This window comes from Podarcis filfolensis (assembly GCF_964270895.1).
Source record: "Podarcis filfolensis genome assembly, chromosome: 6".
Lineage (NCBI taxonomy): Eukaryota > Metazoa > Chordata > Lepidosauria > Squamata > Lacertidae > Podarcis > Podarcis filfolensis.
Genome location: NC_139609.1, coordinates 89,347,728 through 89,361,308, shown reverse-complemented (window position 1 = coordinate 89,361,308; position 13,581 = coordinate 89,347,728). Strand labels below are relative to the sequence as shown.

The 13,581-nt window shown below is 45.7% G+C and overlaps 1 protein-coding gene across 1 annotated transcript in view; it reads left to right on the top strand.

Annotated features, from left to right (window-relative positions):
* Window positions 1-13,581, top strand: part of LAMA5 (laminin subunit alpha 5) — a 197,543-nt gene that overhangs the window by 95,568 nt on the left and 88,394 nt on the right. Inside the window, exons 8-18 of the mRNA XM_083618257.1 lie at window positions 1,399-1,517; window positions 2,362-2,452; window positions 3,140-3,274; window positions 3,675-3,737; window positions 3,913-4,053; window positions 5,343-5,480; window positions 6,079-6,213; window positions 7,569-7,703; window positions 10,847-10,984; window positions 11,831-11,883; window positions 13,137-13,236. Coding sequence (XP_083474383.1) covers window positions 1,399-1,517; window positions 2,362-2,452; window positions 3,140-3,274; window positions 3,675-3,737; window positions 3,913-4,053; window positions 5,343-5,480; window positions 6,079-6,213; window positions 7,569-7,703; window positions 10,847-10,984; window positions 11,831-11,883; window positions 13,137-13,236 — 1,248 coding nt within the window. The remainder of the gene's footprint in view (window positions 1-1,398; window positions 1,518-2,361; window positions 2,453-3,139; window positions 3,275-3,674; window positions 3,738-3,912; window positions 4,054-5,342; window positions 5,481-6,078; window positions 6,214-7,568; window positions 7,704-10,846; window positions 10,985-11,830; window positions 11,884-13,136; window positions 13,237-13,581) is intronic.

The following is a 13,581-nucleotide window of genomic DNA, read 5'->3' as shown; positions in this document are numbered from 1 at the left end:
AAATTAACTCATGCACGCCCCTTTCTGCGCCACTGCAGGAGCACTCTCCCCTCGAGTGATTTCCAGAAACCAGAAGCATTGCTACCTCCAACCAGCCTTTATGGCCAGTAGCCTTCGACAGCCCTCTCCTCCATGAATCTGCCTAATCCAGAGGCATAACTACGTGAGGCGGGGGGCACTGGGTGTCACACCGCAGGGCCTGCAGTGTGCCTGAGCCACGCTTCTCTCCTGAGGCGGGTGGACTGCCTGCAAGCTCCGCACTGCTTTTTCAAGCAGTGTGGGGCTTGCGTCTGCCCACCTACAGCTGAGAGGGAGGCTGCAGAGAGGCTCCACACAGATACGCCACTGGGAAGCTCTAGGGGAGTGTTTCTCAACCTGTGGGTCCCCAGATGTTGTTGGACTACAACTCCCATCATTCCTAGCAAGCATGATCAGTGGTCAGGGATGATGGGAGTTGTAGTCCAACAACTTCTGGGGACCCACAGGTTGAGAACTGCTGCTCTAGGGGGAATGCAACGAGGGGATTTGGCAAGTGACGTAAGCACAGATACAGCCCCTAGTAGAATTTTTTATATATAAAAAACCCCGAACTGGTTCATTCAGCTGTTTAATGTTACAGGCAGTTGCAGAACCAGAAATGAATGCACTTTGATTTACCTGACGGTCGGTGTTGGCCTGCGTTTCACTCACATGCAGGGTTCAAAGAGAACAGAAATCTGACACTCTCCTGCTTCGTTGGCTTTTGTTGGAGAGCAGTGGGGAGGATTCTAAAAACGAGTTTAAACTTAACCTCTTGTTCGCTAGCCTAGCAGTGTGCGCGCTTCGCCCAGCAGATGCAGCTGATTCATTCTGTACTTGAGTATTAAATTAAAACAGTCACAACGCAGAGTACTAACCACTATACGATCACAGCCAAAAGAAGAAGAAGCAGAGAGTGGGAAGAAGAAGAGGAAGTTTTCACAATGGAACAAAAGTAAACAATGGGGTCCCCAAAGCACCTGTATTCAGTGGCGTAGCGTGGGGGGTGCAGGGGGGCCGGCCGCACCAGGCGCAACATCTGGGGGGGCGCACTCGCACTCGCAGCTCTCTGCCCCTACCGGGTTAGGGGGCGCAGATTACTTGCCTTGCCCCGGGTGCTGACAACCCACGCTACGCCACTGCCTGTATTGGACCCTGAGCTGCTATTAAAGTTATTCATTATACGTTATCTGGAGCTTGGTAAGCAGTGAGGTAGCTGGGTGGATACAAAACTGTTCTAACCCTAGGAGCTTCTGCAATCTGGTTGAATGGGCAGAAAGCATCATTCAAAACCCAGCAGTTAATTCTGCTACTGCAAAAGGAAGAATATGTAAATCAGAGGCTGCGTCAGTTGTAACTCACCTTTTCTTGTCATTGCAGCCTGCAATTGCAACGGCCATGCCTATGATTGCTATTATGACCCAGAGGTGGATCTCCACAAGGCCAGCACAAATCGTGATGGTCAGCTTTCAGGTGGAGGTGTATGCATTGACTGCCAGGTAAGTCTTGGCTGGAAGTGCTGCAGAACAAAGGGCGTTTGTGTCTCTTGGGTTGCTGTTGGCGTTGCCAGTGAAACTACTGCACTGGCCGTGAGGAAGCTGAGAGTTCTTAAGAGGAAATGTGAGCTCTTAACGTTATCAGATTATATCCTAGAGGAAAATAACTGGAAAGGATCTGAAAAGAATATAATACAGACTCTTATGGAAGCAGGATCCTTTAGGGATGGCCCATTGATCCTGACATGCATTGCAGATTATAGCATATCTCAAGTATCAAGAGCTGCTTCACTCCTTGTGTAATTAGTGAGTGACCTCTCACCTCCCAAATGTACTGCTAGAGGACCCTGTCATGTGCAAGGCCCTTATTAACATAGGCTACCTTTGAATTGGGTGACTGTCCATATGAACTGCAATCACCATCTAAAGCCCATCTTCATCCACCTCTTCCATGAGAGATCTGGAGGGTGGCAACATGAGAACGGGCCTTTTCTGTGGTGGCTCCCCATTTGTGCAATGCTTTCCCTTGGGAGGCTCACTTTGCTCCTTCATTACATATCTTTAGGCGCTAATCTTCTCTGCACCATTCCAATTTTTAGTATATGTGCAGCCGAAGGCGAAAACATTTGTCTTCAGTCAGGCCTTGGGCTGCTTAACATTCTGTGATCTTTTAAATGTGTTTGTGGGAGAGGAATTATTAGTTCGTTTTTGCTTTACAGTATTATGTGTTTTGTGTTCTCATTTTGCATTTTTATGTTGTGAACCACCCTGTGATCTTTGGATGAAGGGCGGCACACAAATTTAATTCATCATCATCGCTGAAAATCCTGGACTTAATGTTTTTCAGCATCACACAGCGGGGGTCAACTGTGAGAGGTGCAGTCCAGGATACTATAAATCCCCAGACCATCAAATAGATTCACCATACATTTGCTATCGTGAGTATGCGGCCTCATGTACATCATAGATACAATCCAGTATCCAAAAGTGACATGTACAGTGTTGTGTGCATGGGTACCTTTGCCTATCCCCCCCCCCAAATGTTGGAGGCTCTGCAGAGCAGAGCCCCATAAAGTGCTGTTGAGGGAGGGGAAAACTGAGTTTCTGCTACGTCTTGTGTGCTCTGAAGCAGTTCTCTAAATCTCCACCTCTTAAGCTTCAGTTACACAGTGCCAAGGTAACAAGCTCTTCTTATGTTCTTACCTTGCCCATAGTTTCTGGATTGTATTCTTAATTGCTGGGGTTGATTATTTCATGCCAAATAGTGGTGGTGATGGGATTAGGATTTTTCAGAAGCTGTATTGAGACGCATCTGCTGATATTGTGGTTTGACCAGAGTATGTTTTAGGCAATGCAGGAGAACGGGCAAGAAATCTTTGTGGTTTAGGAAGGGTCAGGATATCATACACCAGATGGGCAGGGTATAAATAAAAAATTCTTCTTCTTCTTCTTCTTCTTCTTCTTCTTCTTCTTCTTCTTCTTCTTCTTCTTCTTCTTCACCTTAGCCCATAGTAAATATGGGTCACCCCGTTGAAGAGCAGCCCCATTAACCATGGACCAATGTGTACTCTTTGCCTCTGATTTGAACTGGAAGAGGGAGTTTATTGTAATTTCTTCCTTTCTAGGTTGCAATTGCGACTCAGACTTCACAGATGGCACCTGTGAGGACCTCACTGGCCGCTGTTACTGCAAGCCGAATTACACAGGGGAGCACTGCGACTCGTGTGCGGATGGCTACGTGGAGTTCCCGCACTGTTATCGTACGTATTGCTCTCACAGCCCATGAGGCCTTTCAGAATAAGCTAAGCGCTGTGAGTTTCCAGAGGCCAGCATTCTGGTCCTTGCCATGTTTGTGATGGAGCCTGCTTCAGGCTCTCTTTTTTGGATTACTGCACAGCAGCTTTGGCCTCTGGCTTCCAAAAATCCGCTTCTTCCAGTGTCTTGCTAAACCTTTTAATGGGATTACTGGTGGTGTGTGTGTGTGTGATTTAGAGAGATACAGAGCGCTTAATTTCTGAACTGTAACAAAAGTAATATTTTGGAACCTGGAAGGGTTTATTTACAGAGGACTGGATTTATTTTAGACTCATGCATATTGATGAATTTGTTATTTCTCTTGAGCATGGAACTAACATTTCCATTGTCTTTCCCTTCATTTAGCTGAACCAGTTTACTCATACAATGACACTGGAGAGCAAGTCCTCCCAGCTGGGCAGATAATAAGTAAGCTCGTCTTCTTGTCCCCCCACCCCTACTTTTAAGAAATTACTATGCCTCCTTTTACTATGGTTGGTCCCTTAAGATCATTGCAGCAGTAACTTGTTGCCAATTGGGAGTCCTGGTGTACCATGCACACATTTAGCTTAATCCTGTTTTCTTCCCTCTCGCCACTTTCCAGACTGTGACTGCAATGTTGCCGGGACAAGAGGGAACGCCTGCCGGAAAGATGCTCAAACAGGGTTGTGTTTGTGCAAACCCAACTTCCAAGGGACTCAATGTGACCAGTGTGTGCCTGGGTACTATGGACCAGGTTGCCAACGTGAGTAAACGAAGCCAGTGGGTTCTGCTGAACTCATAGGCAGCCCTCCTGGTTTTGAGAGTTGAGAGAGTTGGCTTGCTTTTGTCGTTGTGGTGCCGTGGTTGCAACAGAGCTTTCAGTTTGCAGAGCTATTCATATGCCAGTGGTGGCCAAACACCGCCCTCCAGCTGTTTTGGGACTACAACTCCCATCATCCCGAGCTAACAGGATCAGGGATGATGGAAATTGTAGTCCCCAAACATCTGGAAGGCTGAGTTTGGCCACCACTTTCATAAGTCAAAGTTACAACCCTTTGTCTCCAAGGAATGTATAGTCTAAAGGAGGGTTGGGCAGGCTTCTGAGATCATAGGAGCCAACTCTTGGGGGCTTCGGCCTCCACAATGTAATATTTGAGGGAGCGGGATGACCCTCCCCCCAGTTGATGGACATTCCCATGCAAATGGTGTGTGTGTGCCACATCATGTGATTGATTATGTGGGACGGGACTTACTTGGGCCCTCACAATATTTTATTCAGGTTGGCCCTCCTGTCTGAGATCTACTTCGTTTTTCACTAGAACCACAGGGTCTACCAATCAGTAAAGGTAAAGGGACCCCTGACCATTTAAGTCCAGTCATGACCAACTCTGGGGTTGCGGTGCTCATCTTGCTTTATTGGCCAAGGGAGCCGGCGTACAGCTTCCGGGTCGTGTGGCCAGCATGACTAAGCCGCTTCTGGCGAACCAGAGCAGCGCACAGAAATGCCGTTTACCTTTCCGCCGGAGCGGTACCTATTTATCTACTTGCACTTTGACGTGCTTTCGAACTGCTAGGTTGGCAGGAGCAGGTACTGAGCAACGGGAGCTCACCCCATCGTGGGGATTCGAACCGCCGACCTTCTGATCGGCTAGTCCTAGGCTCTGTGGTTTAACCCAAAGTGCCACCCATGTCTGAGATCTACTTTGTTTGTCACTAGAACCCCAGGGTCTACCGATCAGAGCCTTATGCAAAAAACATTGTGGGCAATATCCAGCTAAGTCATACTCAGAGCAGGCCCTTTAAAAATAAATGGACAAGATACTTAAGCCTATTTATTTCAATGGGCAACTAACACAGGATATAATCCACAGTTTAAAATTCGAAGAGCAGGGTACCCCTGAGCCTAGGAATTCATTTTGAGTACCAGAAGTGAAATCTCAAGTTTTGTCCCTTAGGATGTAAAGCAAAACTTGGAATCAGATATGTCTACTAGTTGCTGTTTTACAGCGAAGTGCACCCAAATAACTGTTTGTTTGTGTTTTGCTCCCACAGCATGCCAGTGCTCTGGCCCTGGCTACTATGATGGGACGTGTGACAGTGAGACTGGCCAGTGTCTTTGTCGAGCTGGATTTGAAGGCTACACGTGCGATCAGTGTGCCCCTGGCTACTTCAACTACCCACTGTGCCAGCGTGAGTTTTCAGACACATCACCACATTAATCACTGTGGGCTTTGGCAAGTGTATGTTCTGCAAACGCCTGCATCTTTCTCAGTTCTCACAAGTTCCTATTGGTTGCACAGGGGCATTTGGGTTGTGTAGGCAGTGTACAGTGAATTCTCTCTAATGCTCAATGGCTGTACTTGCAGCCTTCCTCATCCTTCCACTGGAATCCTGTTTGGGTTTGTTCCTTCCCCCTTCCTCTGCCACTATACCAGTATTAGTCAAAAAGCTGAACATTATTTGAAAAACACAAAACTGGAAGCAGAACAAATTCTGCTAAGCCAAGTAATTATATGAAAATATTTTTCATTGTCTAATGCCAATAGGAGGACAGATTTTCATTTCCTTAGTACAAAATTTGTGTTTATTTTTTAAATGCAGCATAGATTCTTGAGTATGGGTTGGTGGGTGCAGATCCCGATTTCATTAGAACTGGCATTGTTTTGTCCCTTGTGTGCTCCCAAACACCTATCCTGTTGGTCTGCTTGGCCCATACTTAACCTTAACTGCTCAAGTTCTCTCTTTGAGACCCCAAAGTTCTGAACCCTGGATATCATTTTTGTTGCAGTTTGTGGCTGCAGTGCTGTTGGGACATTGCCAGAAGGCTGTGATGCCTCTGGAAGATGCTTCTGCAGGCCTGAATATGTTGGGCCTCACTGTGACCAGTGCAGCGTTGGATATCACTCATACCCTCACTGCCAAGGTATGAAAGGGGTAGCAAGGAAGAGGCAGATTCTGTAATTAATTGACACAAAAGAAATAAGTCTCTCTTCTTTCAAATCATGACCCAAATGCAAGTGTTATCTGCTGCTGTTGTTGTGAAGAAAATCTCAGAAATGGGTGCAATGCATCTGCTAAAGCCTGGGGTATTTCCCCCCCCCCCCCATGTGCATTAGATACCTCCAAGTGGAGCTAGTTTCCTCTATTGCTCGAAGGCAGAGAACTGTGACTTCAAAGGACACTTTAGGCTTTGCCTTCCTGTTGACGTCTCAGTTCACTTCCTGCCTTTGTTCGGAGCAGAACACAGCTCTCCCTCGTATTTTCCAACTTAAGATCTGCCCTCTTTTCCTTTTGTCTTTCTGACTCCTATGCTTTTCACATTATCTATACCTTGCCATCCTTTCTGATTCAGTAGTACAGTGGTACCTCAGGTTACATACGCTTCAGGTTACAGACTCCGCTAACACAGAAATAGTGCTTCAGGTTAAGAACTTTGCTTCAGGATGAGAACAGAAATCGTGCTCTGGTGACGCAGCAACAACAGGAGGCCCCATTAGCTAAAGTGGTGCTTCAGGTTAAGATCAGTTTCAGGTTAAGTACGGACCTCTGGAACGAATTAAGTACTTAACCTGAGGTACCACTGTATCGGTGTTCTCTTCAGAAACAGGAATGTTACCAAGCAGTATTTGGGGAACTCGTACCTGCATATTGCTTGTAATTTAAAACGGGGGAGAAGGTATCCAGACACATTAAAGCCCCCTAAAAGTATTTATGTGACAATGCCAGCTATCACATGGTCCTGCCACCCAATAGCTACAAAGGTTCATAAATGCTAGTCAGCTGTGTGTATGGACATGGCTATTGGAACCTGCTTGTTCTAGAACAGTGTGAGGAACCTTCACCCCTCCAGGACTTGTTGAATGACAGCTGACATCATCCTGCTTGCTGGGTCTGCTGGGCATTAAGAGTATAGAATAGAATCATGGAAGGGACCATGAGGGTCATCTAGTCCAACCCCCTGCAAAGCAGGAATCTTTCCCTCAACGTGGGGCTTGAACTCACGACCGTGAGATTAAGAGTCTCATGCTCTTCCAACCGAGCTGTGGTTCAGCAACATCTGGAGGGCCAGAGGGTTCCTTCTACAAGGAAAGATAGCTTGTCTCGGGAGGGAAAGTTCAGCTGCCTGTTAAGAGAATGTGGCATTTGGTTTGGAATGAAATCACTAATTTTACAAGCAGACAAAACAATCAATTTTCCAAGCGTGTGAAAAGCATGTTGGTGCCCTCGCTTATTGACTTCTGCATCCTCTTTCTGTGCTTTCCCCCCCACCCCCCACAGCTTGCTCCTGTGACCCCCGGGGGGCTCTGGACAACGACTGCAGCCCTGTTGGTCAGTGCCATTGCCACTCAAATTATGTAGGCCACACATGCAACCAGTGTGCCCCAGGCTTTTATGGGTACCCTACCTGTACAGGTGAGTCATGTTGCTATACCAACTCTGCAGTTCTTTGTGTTCACAAGGGTCTTTTACTTCAATCCCTTTTTATAATTTGGTTCACGTTGCAGGGGTATGTATGCTTTATTACATGAGTTTTTTGTGTTTGCTTCTTTGAAAATGATGTGAAAAAAGGAGTAGAGAGGTTACACAGGTAAACGGCTGGAAAGGTCATAGGATTAGGATGCTATTCTCCATGCATTATTAGCCATCCTCATTCCATTCAAGATGGCATACAATGCAAATATGCACATGTGGTTCCTGGTTAGATTTCATCGCTCGTTATCAAAGAATTGCTGTAGGATGCGCTGTCCCTGAGTCACACAGCTGATAGCTTCTAACACTTTTTGTATTCTCTTCCTCTGCTAAATGTGGAAAACATGAGCTCTGGCCAACTGGCTTGGCATTAGCTTCCAGTGCTGATATCGGCAGTGTGTTTTTGAAGAGGCTGGAAGCTTAGATCTCACTGACCTGGTGGAAGAAGGCCATTCATTTATTTTGTTCCGCATTCATTAGCACCTAAAAATGCATGGTGCAATAGAAACACATATTGAGAGAGGTACATAGGCACGATGCAGTGCAAAGTCTTAAAAGGCCATAAATTGCCTTACTATAATAAAACAAACATCTCCTTTTCTTAGGTGGCAACAGTTAAGTTAAGCTTTTCCCAGTTTAAAATCTTTCTTGGCCTAAGAAGCTCTTTAGGTGTTAAACGTAATAAAAATAAAAATTATTGCATGCCCATTTTAGAGTTTCATTCACTCAAGGCAAGGAGGAGGGAACCTTTCTAACCCCAAGGGCCGTATTCTCTTTTATGCAACCTTCCAAGGGCCACTTGCCAATGCTATACGGGGCTAGAGGCATCACCTTGCCAACAAAGGCCCGTTTAGTTAAAGCTATGGTTTTCCCAGTAGTGATGTATGGAAGTAAGAGCTGGACCATAAAGAAGGCTGATCACCAAAGAATTGATGCTTTTGAATTATGGTGCTGGAGGAGACTCTTGAGAGTCCCATGGACTGCAAGAAGATCAAACACATCCATTCTGAAGGAAATCAGCCCTGAGTGCTCACTGGAAGGACAGATCGTGAAGCTGAGGCTCCAATACTTTGGCCACCTCATGAGAAGAGAAGACTCCCTGGAAAAGACCCTGATGTTGGGAAAGATTGAGGGCACAAGGAGAAGGGGACGACAGAGGACGAGGTGGTTGGACAGTGTTCTTGAAGCTACCAGCATGAGTTTGACCAAACTGCAGGAGGCAGTGGAAGACAGGAGTGCCTGGCGTGCTCTGGTCCATGGGGTCATGAAGAGTCAGACACGACTAAATGACTAAACAACAACAAATACCTTTGTGCAGCAGGCTAGTTGCTTCACTTACACACATCCCTCTCTGTCTCTCATACAGGCAAATAAGAAGCATTATTAGAGTTCAAGGACACATTCCAGCCAGGCAGAAACACTCAAGGAGGGTACAAAGCAGGGTTGATGAGGAGTGGGGTCTAGGGAGATTACTCAGGGCCAAATGGAGAAGCCTGGAGGGAGCTGCATTTGCCTCCTGGTCCTGAGTTTCCCATATTTGACTAAGGGTTTGCTTAGAAAAGAGAAGTGTCCAGGCTGCTGTCTTTTGTTAAACAACAGCAACAACCCCAAAACATTTGGTCCTACCATGAGCTGCTCTTGGGTTGCATGGTGTATACAACTGGAGTTGCAAAAATGCATAAATGTTGAGTTCATTTATCTATACCCTTTTCCCAAGGGTGTAAAGCAATGCTTTGGAACGAAGAAAGTACTATGCACAGCAGGTGCTGTTTTTAGATAATGTGCACACGAGTTACAGCATGCATCATGTTAGAATAGACTTTCCTTTGTGTGTGAGAAAACAGGAGAGTGCCTTTTTTGTGATGGTGGAAACAAAGGGAGGCAGTACCTTGGATCGCCATAAAAAAACAAGAGAGAAAATATCCACCAAGAAGGGGGTGGGAGACGTGCATTTAAGGTCTCCCCCCTCCCCCTTAAGAGCTTCTTAAGCCAAACAGCCAATGAGCAAAGAAGTCATTATTGACATCTGTTCCTGAAGAAGGAACTAATCCTTTCCAAAAATGTGTTCGAGAAAAAGAGGTGCCAGTACTCACCATGAAGTTATAGTAAGTGCCACACTTTTTAAGGTGCTGGTTTTGACCTATGTGGCCTAGGACCCATGTACCTATGGGACCGCCTCTCCTGGTATGCCCCACGGAGGACCTTAAGGTCCACAAATGACAACATTTTGGAGGTCCCAAGTCGCTAGGTGGTTAGATTGGTCTCAACTAGGGCCAGGGCTTTTTCGGCCATGGCTCTGATCTGGTGGAACGCTCTGTCACAAGAGACTAGGGCCCTGCGGGAATTGACATCTTTCCGCAGGGCCTGCAAGACAGAGCTGTTCCGCCTGGCCTTTGGTTTGGACTCAGTCTGACCCTTATGTTTCCCTCTCCTTATGGTTTTGATCTATGGGCTACTTTTAAAATGAGGCTGCATTTTAAATTGTATTTTAACCTGTATTTTAAATTGGTCCCCCCCCCATTATGTTTTTATTGTAATTTCACTGGTGTTAGCCTCCCTGAGCCTGGCTTTGGCCAGGGAGGGCAGGGTATAAATAAAATTTATTATTATTATTATTATTATTATTATTATTATTATTATTAACAACAACAAAAAGAGGTGCTGGTACTGCGTTCCCTTGAGTACCTTCTGGGGGAAGCACTGCGGGCACCTATATATTTCTCTCCCGTTTTTGTGGCATTTTATGATGGTGCCGCCAACTATTTGGTGTAGTGGTTAAGAGCAGTAGACTCATGATCTGGTGAACTGGGTTCGATTCCCTGCTCCTCCACATGCAGCTGCTGGGTGACCTTGGGCTAGTCACACTTCTCTGAAGTCTCTCAGCCCCACTCACCTCACAGAGTGTTTGTTGTGGGGAAGGAAGGGAAAGGAGAATGTTAGCCGCTTTGAGACTCCTTAAAGGGAGTGAAAGGCAGGATATCAAATCCAAACTCTTCTTCTTCTTCTTTTACATAGGTCCTTACTTTAAAAGTCTTACTGTCTGTCCTAACGCTTTCTGGCCTGTCTTTTTTTTGCGTCCTCCTCAGCTTGCCACTGTTCCCCAGAAGGCTCTCTCTATGGCACCTGTGATCAGGAGATGGGACAGTGCAGTTGTCGGCAGAGAGTAATGGGGCTGCGCTGTGATACCTGCATTCCTGGGGCTTATGGGTTCCCGCAGTGTGAAGGTAGCTCCTCCTATTCCACTTGCTGTGCAGCTTCTGTGTCACACAAGCATGAACTCTTGATGTAAATGTAGCTCATCCTCAGTTCCCAAAGCCCCAGGCAGCATCAGCATTGCTTGATTAAAAAAAAAAAGTAAATAAATGTGAATAGTGTGCAAATGAAAAATTGCTAAAATTAATGGATTTTAATGCAGAGCTCATCAGCTAACTTCAGTTGGCAGATCAATTTGCTTTTCACTTTTTTGGTAATCAATTTTTATTGGTTTTCAGCAGAGTATAAACAAAACAGGAAGTTTCCCCCATTCTTTTCACTTTGTTAAGTGCTGCTTTGGAGTGGTTTTTCCTGAGCTCTGATACTACTTTTTCTTTTTCTCAATGCCAATCACAACCCAGTAGCTGCCCCACCAGATCCACAATACAGTTAAAGTATCATCCAGGAAAACTCTGTATTGCTTTATCCTATTTTATATTGAATTCATTTATATACGGCTTAACATTTTCAACAACAACAAAAAACATTTCCTAGGTGGTTTTACACCCTGTTTTACAAACATCAAACAGAACACTGGAAAATATTAGAATAAAACAAATGAAAATCGAATATAAAATTTTAAAACCCCACAAATTTAAAGCATTATAACTAACAGGAAAACAAAAAATATTCTCTTAAACGTAAGGAACAATCAATACAAGTAAACTCTAAAAACAAAAACACAATAGAAAATCCACGTATAAAGTATTAATAGTGACTAAACTGCATCTAATCTTTCCCCATTTAGCTGATTCCATTTGTTATATGAGTGCCGACTCTTATCTGTGTGTGTGGTTGTTTTTCTCTCTCTGTTTCAGTGGGCTCTTGTAATCCTGCGGGGCTTGCAAATGCAGACCCTTCCCTGCCAGGGGTGAGTACTTCCTGTTTCTGTTGGATCTTAGTTTTGATTATTATTATTTCTACGCATCATGTTGAATTTTTAAAATTTATTATACACCTCATTGAGTGTCATGAAAACTGGCATCTCTGTATCATCCAAAAGAGTAGATGCTTTGCATGCAGAAGGTTCGAGGTTCAATCTCTGGTGTCTCTGATTGAAAGACCAGGTAGCAGATGATGGTGAAGAAACTTTGGGCCAGATTCCTCTACTTGGTTCCATAAGCAGAAACCAGTACGGTGGCACCTCGGGTTAAGCACCGTATTTTTCGCTCTATACAACGCACCAGACCATAAGACGCATCTAGTTTTTGGAGGAGGAAAAAAAGAAAAAAAATATTCTGAATCCCAGAAGCCAGAACAGCAAGAGGGATCACTGCGCAGCGAGCCCTCTTGCTGTTCTGGCTTCTGGGATAGCTGCGCAGCCTGCATTCGCTCCATAAGACGCACACACATTCCCCCTTACTTTTTAGGAGGGAAAAAGTGAGTCTTATAGAGCAAAAAATACGGTACTTAATTCGTTCCGGAGGTCCATTCTTAACCCGAAACTGTTCTTAACCTGAAGCACCACTTTAGCTAATGGGGCCTCCTGCTGCCGCCGCGCCGCCAGAACACGATTTCTGTTCTCATCCTGAAGCAAAGTTCTTAACCTGAGGTACTATTTCTGGGTTAGCGGAGTCTGTAACCTGAAGCGTATGTAACCCGAGGTACCACTGTACAAGGATTCCTGCTAGTGCAGCAGGGCTTTGCTGCCACCAGAACCGAGCACAAGGGGAAGAGATGGGTCCTTTGGGCAAGCATGCAGACCAAGGAAATTATCACCTTAGCGCAACGTTGAATTCCACCCTCTGCCTGAGGCTCTGAATGGTGCCACTGCCAGAGAGTAAACAATATGGGTCTAGATGGACATACGGCAGCTTCCTGTGTTCCTAATCTACATTGCCTTTGATTGTCTTGATCATGGTTAGGCAAACTAAGCCCCGGGGGCCGGATCCGGCCCAATCGCCTTCTAAATCCGGCCCGTGGACGGTCTGGGAATCAGCGTGTTTTTACATGAGTAGAATGTGTGCTTTTATTTAAAACGCATCTCTGGGTTATTTGTGGGGCATAGGATATAGTCCGCCCCCGCCCCCAGCTGAAAAAGTTTGCTGACCCCTGGTCTTGAGCCTTAGTACGCGATTTCAGATCTCTCTCTCTCTCTGCTTCCCCCTTTCCCCCCCTCCTCAGGGGTCCTGCGAATGTAGAGCCTATGTGGAAGGTGAAGCTTGCGATAGGTGCAAACCGCTCTACTGGAACCTGACTCCAGATAACCCATTTGGATGCATGAGTAAGACCCTTGTGATTCTTCCAGGAAGCCTCTCATCCAAGCCACTCTGGTGATTTAAGGAGAAGAGGGTTCCCATTTCTCCATTTTCTGAACACATTGCGGAGACAAAGCTGTGGGGGCAGGGGAAGCCTTTGGGCGCGGGCCACAGCCAAACAGAATAGCTGAGGTTCTCTGGTATCCTTTAATGCTGAATGGAAACAAGGATCGGCAGAGCAAGTATAGGAAGCCAGCAAAACTTTTGCTATCTTAAATTAAGGTGGGATAAGTTGCCCTTATTTGAAACTCTACTCAGGAGTGCTGGCAGAGTTAAAACAAGATACTGCAATCAAGTTTGATTTACTCCAC